A 6,070-nucleotide genomic window follows, 5' to 3' on the forward strand; every position below is an offset into this window, starting at 1 on the left:
GTGCCCATGCTAGGCCATTACAACAGGCCCACACACTGACACTGGGCATTGGGAATACACATGTTGTCTAGAGTTCTCACTGTCTGGGAGAAGCACCTTCAGTTTATGTACAGACAGTTGCCCTGAATGCACCACTGTGTGCTTAAGACACAAAAGTATTTCCCGGAGTCCTGGGCCGTCACCTGGGAGACTGGGAGACTGACGACTCTGTAGGGCAGGGACGAGGCGAAGTGGTTCCTGGAGTAGGCGGCACTGTCACTGAATCCGTCTGTGCAGCGGAGTAGAATGTGAGGCTCCCCCCCAGGGAGAGCGGGTCCCGGTACCAAAACAGGCAAGCTCTCCTCACCCCTGTGTAGGAGCAGGTGATGGTGGCGCTGCCTCCCTGCTGGACCCTCAGCTCGACCTCTGCCCATCCAACCTATTGGCAATTTCCCACGGGCAATCTACCTGACCTAGATATGTTTGGGCTGCCGGGGGAAACCGAGGCAGGCATGGGGAGAAAGTGCAAACTCTACACAGACAGTGATCCAAGGCTGGAATTGAACCGTCGACACTCGTGCTGTGAGGCAGCAGTGCTAGCCACTGTGCCACCATGCAGCCCTGATGGGCACTGCAGCAAACCAGTTGTGGCCATTAGGTTTCTGTGCCAGGAATTTGCTCGGTCAACCTTCGCTCCCTCCATAGCAAGACCATCCTTCCTCACATAAGGACATCAAAGCAGGAGAGGTCAGCCTCACCAACGCCCAATGCAATTGCCATTTGCCCTCTTCACTGCCTGCTGTACCCGTGTGCCTACTTCCAGCGATGAGGTCAATAAGGTCTCGATGAGTCTCTCCCTCGCTCAATTTACACCCATTCAAGTAATAATCCGCCTTCCTATTTGTAACCTCACGTGTATCCACATTATACTGCATCTGCCCGCATATGACCAGTGACTCAGCCTGTCCAACTACCGCTGGAGAATCTATGCATCCTCCTCACCGTTTACCCTCCCACCCAACGTTGTATCATCTGAAAATTCTGAGATAATAGTCTTGGAAATCTGGTACCAGAACAGAAGAAAAGGTAAGGAAATTAATGGAAGTGGAATTTGTGAAGGAAACAGTTTATTCCTCATTACAGCCATTTTGTTACCAAAATAATATTGACTAGGTTTAGGGAGTAGACTCAGCTGGTTCCGATGGTATGGACATGGCAATTAGTGGAACTAATGGACGTTCCAATCCTCTACACATAATAACTGGCCCATTCTATACATTTCCCCTTTTAGTGTCATAGTCAGAGAGGACAAGCTGCCTTGCTTTCTCATGTTGATACTGGGAGGCCGCCTTGCTCTATTCTTTCAGAGTTTTTGTACTGTCTCTCCCTCAGGTGGCAGCACGGTGCTTATGACTACACAGATGTAGCTGGCAGCATCCGTCCCCGTGACATCTCGGAGGGTCAGACTGCTGCGTTTCTGGGCTCGATGGAGGGTGGCCCCGATTCTCTCCGCTGGCACCGCGCTGCCCTTGGCGGTGGCCAGCAGTCGTGGACTCCCCCCTCGCCGGGATCGGTACCACTGCACGAAGCTCAGCAAGATGTTGGTGCTGCAGTTCATGATGACGGAGGAGCCTTCCATCGCCAGCAGCCTGGGGGGAGACTGGGTGACCTGCTGGCTCGCCTGGGCAACATCTGCAACATGAAATAAACCCCCCACATGGGGGGTAGAGCGGGGATGAATAACACTTGATGCAACGAGGCAGATGCAATCACATTGAATTTGTTAACCCAGAAACAGGCCATTTGACCCATCGGGCTGATACTGGCCTTCATCAACCCTTCTCCCAACATAGCCTATTCCCAATAGCCGGCTATTATTTTCGCCCACCCCTGAAAGTCTTAGACACGACTCACCTTAGACACTGCATGTTATAAAGTTCCACATTCTCACTATTTTCCTCGTGGAAAGAAAATATTTCTCTACATACCAGATAACGACTCTGTGATTTAATCTGTCCTGGGTTGCAAGAGATGGCATCTGGGCCAGTATTTATTTTGGAATTCCAGCAGTGCAGAAGGAAACCATTCAGCCCATCGAATTGGCCCAGACTTTCCAAATGTGCACTCTACTTCTATCCATTCCCGACTCTATCTCCGTCACCCCAGCTAACCTGCACACCCCTCACTCTAAGGGGGGAATTTAGCATGGCTCATCTACCTAACATGCACATCTTTGGACAGGAATGGGCAGTTTTATAACATGGTCAATACACCCAACATGCACATCTTTGGACAGCCCCTGGATTTTGACCCAGCAACCCCAGAAGAAAGCTGATTATAGTTTGATATGGGTGTAGTGTGTGGGCTGGGGGTGGACTGTGAGGTGATAGCGTTCCTTGACCATCTGCAGCCCCTGACCTTCCAGCTCGTAGTAGTCCTGGGTTTGGAAGGTCTTGTTGAGGGAGCCTTGTTGAGCCTTATCTATGATGCCTAATTTTGCCTCTCCTCACCACTAAACCTACTAATGGACAACTTATGCAATTCCGATCATTCAAGACACTCAACCACTAGTAGTATTGCTTTGCATTTTCCTGGAAAAATCAACATTAAATATGAATTATAACAGGATTTCTTGGAATTTAATCAATGAGAATAATTAACTAAACTCAACCACTGGTAATGTTTTTCTCTAAAGAACAAGATTAAACAAAGAAGCATTTCTTGGGGCTGATCAATGCGAATCTGAAGAGTAACTCACCGGAGACGATTGCAGACAGGATGAAGATAATGAATCCTATCGGGAGATCCATCTGCAAGGCGTATTTGCAGGAGTTAGGACACTGCAGTAGAACTTGACTCGCCTCTTTATAGTGAGGAGCAGGCCAAGAGAGGAAGTGCAGTTATTAAACTGCCACCTAACCAGGAAGTTTAGAGCGAAGCTTGTTTAGATACCGTGCCCTGGCAGGACACAGCTAACAAGAGAGGAGGCACTGGAGGGAGCCACAGTCATTGAAAAAACAACTGAACCCAACGCCTGAGACTGGTTTGGCATGGTGTCTTCTGAGATAAAAATGAGAGTGAACAGATCGATACAGACCCGGATATAGTGAGAGAGGTATCAGCGGTGACAGTGTACAGTGATACCGTAAGAGAAGGGCATTGAGCAGACTTTCCCGCCACCTGGTGTCATAAATAAGAATTTCTCCTTGCTATCGAAACTGTTCATCGAATCCATACTGTGCAGTCGGAGGCCATTCGGCCCTCAGAGGCTGCACCGACCCTCTGAAAGAGCAACCTACTGTCCTACTCCCACCCCCATCAAATTCCAAATGTACAATAAGGGACATTTTAGAATCATAGACTGGCTACAGTGCAGAAAGATGCCTTTGAGTTTGCACCCTATCTAGCCCCCCCCTCTTAACCCAGTAAGCCCCCCCCCCTTAACCCAGTAAGCCCATCCAACCTTTTGGCAATTTACCACGGGCAATCTATCTGACCTAGATATGTTTGGGCTGCCGGGGGAAACCGAGGCAGACATGGGGAGAAAGTGCAAACTCTACACAGACAGTGATCCAAGGCTGGAATTGAACCGTCGACACTCGTGCTGTGAGGCAGCAGTGCTAGCCACTGTGCCACCATGCAGCCCTGATGGGCACTGCAGCAAACCGGTTGTGGCCATTAAGTTTCTGTATGCCATTGAAGACAGATTGCAGTGAAAGGGCGAGATTTGCAAGAGGGCAGCCAAATTCAACCAAACACACACATATTTTATTATTGTCAGAAGGAGGCTTACATTAACGGGAAAGGCTTCTGCTCGTGTTTGCACCGATTGTATCTCTTTGTGAGTGATTTTATCTGTCACAGCTTCATTTCCACTGATATGTTTAGAGTGATGAAGCGTCTCAGTTAGTTTGGAAATTATGTGCAAAGCGATGTCATTAGTACGGTGTCTGTTTGGTGATTGTTGTTTCAAAAGTGTCACTGAGATTTGATCTACTCACACCATATTTCTAAATACAGCATTAAGATGACAGCAAAAGCACTAAATGCACCCTGAAATGCACACTGTATAAAAGTAATCAAACACATATTATTCACTGCCAAGGCACCAGAGTGGGTCGTTCGGCCCATCTTTCCCATGATGGTACACTGAAAGGTGTATCTAATTATTCTCCCTTCCTCACCTGCTTACTGACAACAGTCCTGCAGATTCCTCAGTTGGAAATACATGTCCAATTATCCTTTGGAAGTTTTGACATTCCTCAGCCTGGGATTGGGGGTAGTGAGTGTCAGGAATTGACTGCCCGAGTTGGTGGTGGGGAGAGAGCCTCGAAACACTTTTAAAAAGTACCTGGATCTGGACCGTAAATGCTGTCAGCTACTGGGTCAGCCCTGTGCTGCACTGTTCTAACTTCTAATTTCTAATTCTTAGATTGTTTCATAATTTCTCTCAAGGGGCTATGAGCGTTGTTGCCAAGGACAAAACATGTTGCCGATTCCTAATAGCCCTTTAACTTATCCGTTTAGCCATGGCCATCCCAGGTGGCAGTGAACAGTCAACTACATTGCTGAGAGCCCGGTCACGTGTCCCCACTAGGGGGAGATTGGTAAATGTGTGTGTGATTCAGACAGTCCCCACTAGGTGGAGATTGGTAAAGGTGTGTGTGTGATTGAGACATTCCCCACTAGGTGGAGATTGGTAAATGTGTGTGTGATTCAGACATTCCCCACTAGGTGGAGTTTGGTAAAGGTGTGTGTGTGATTCAGACATTCCCCACTAGGTGGAGTTTGGTAAAGGTGTGTATGTGATTCAGACATTCCCCACTAGGTGGAGATTGGTAAATGTGTGTGTGATTCAGACATTCCCCACTAGGGGGAGATTGGTAAAGGTGTGTGTGTGTGATTCAGACATTCCCCACTAGGTGGAGATTGGTAAAGGTGTGTGTGTGATTCAGACATTCCCCACTAGGGGGAGATTGGTAAAGGTGTGTATGTGTGTGATTCAGACAGTCCCCACTAGGGGGAGATTGGTAAAGGTGTGTATGTGATTCAGACATTCCCCACTAGGGGGAGATTGGTAAAGGTGTGTTTAAACATCAGATCCCCCCCCGTTGCTCAGCGAGTGCTAAGATTCTGAAATGTGTAACGTTTTCCAGCTCTAAACTGTAGCGACTGCCTAAATGCACACACACAGGGACACACACACACACACAGGGACACACACACACACACACACAGGGACACACACACACACACACACACAGGGACACACACACACACACACAGACAGACACACGTGAGCTCCCGCTGTAAAAGCAGCAAGAGTGTTTGGAAGAAATGGATGTCTGTGGAAACTTAACATAAAGCAGCAAATCAGGATTGGCTCTACCTTCTGTAGTCGAAGATGATCAAGCTGCAATGGCCAGTTGTAGATGGTGTTCATTGGAATCTGCATTGTGGCTGAGGTGCTGAGGTGAGGGGCAAGAGAGAGACACACACAGCCCTGGGATAATCCATTGAGCAGGGGTTGACAACACACCCTCCCAGTCTCTTGGTCTGGCCCAGACCTGGAGGAGGTGTGTTCAGGTGAGGGTAACCGTGAGCTGGTTGGGTATCATTAGTGGGGAGGTGGGGATTCTTTTTGTGACTCATTTGGGGTATTTAAAGAGTTGGACTCCATTTTCTCTCTCTTTACCATGTGGACTTTGTAAGTATAAGTGTCTTAGCTCTGTGTGTGTGAATGTGTGTGTGAGCATGGAGTCCCAGCTCTGATATTTTACACCCCACAGTACATTCGTGCCCTGAGATCTCTCTCCCCACCACCGAGGCTGAGCTGAGCGTGAATAAAGCCATGGAGATTATGTGGAAAGGTGAGTATGAAACTCCAATTTCTGCCTCTTTGATTCCTGCCTCATTCTGCTATTGACTCTGTCTCTTTTCAATCCACTCTCTCTCGCTCTCACTGCATTCCACCCAATCTCTCTCTCGCTGTCTTTTTCCTGTTTCAATCTCTGTCTTTAATTGCATTACGATGTGCCATCTAGCTTTTCTCCACGTTGACTTTCTCACCGTCTCTGTCTCTCTCTCTTTG

The 6,070-nt window shown here is 48.2% G+C and overlaps 1 gene segment (V, D, J or C); it reads right to left on the minus strand.

The window, feature by feature from the left end:
• Positions 1-1,089: 1,089 nt before the first annotated feature.
• On the minus strand, positions 1,090-5,496 carry LOC140418188 (T cell receptor alpha variable 41-like). The segment is given in 3 exon segments: positions 1,090-1,671; positions 2,738-2,789; positions 5,369-5,496. Coding segments are annotated over 3 exon segments (447 nt in total).
• Positions 5,497-6,070: the final 574 nt, after the last annotated feature.

The sequence above is a fragment of the Scyliorhinus torazame genome, chromosome 5 (assembly GCF_047496885.1).
Source record: "Scyliorhinus torazame isolate Kashiwa2021f chromosome 5, sScyTor2.1, whole genome shotgun sequence".
Classification (NCBI taxonomy): Eukaryota; Metazoa; Chordata; class Chondrichthyes; order Carcharhiniformes; family Scyliorhinidae; genus Scyliorhinus; species Scyliorhinus torazame.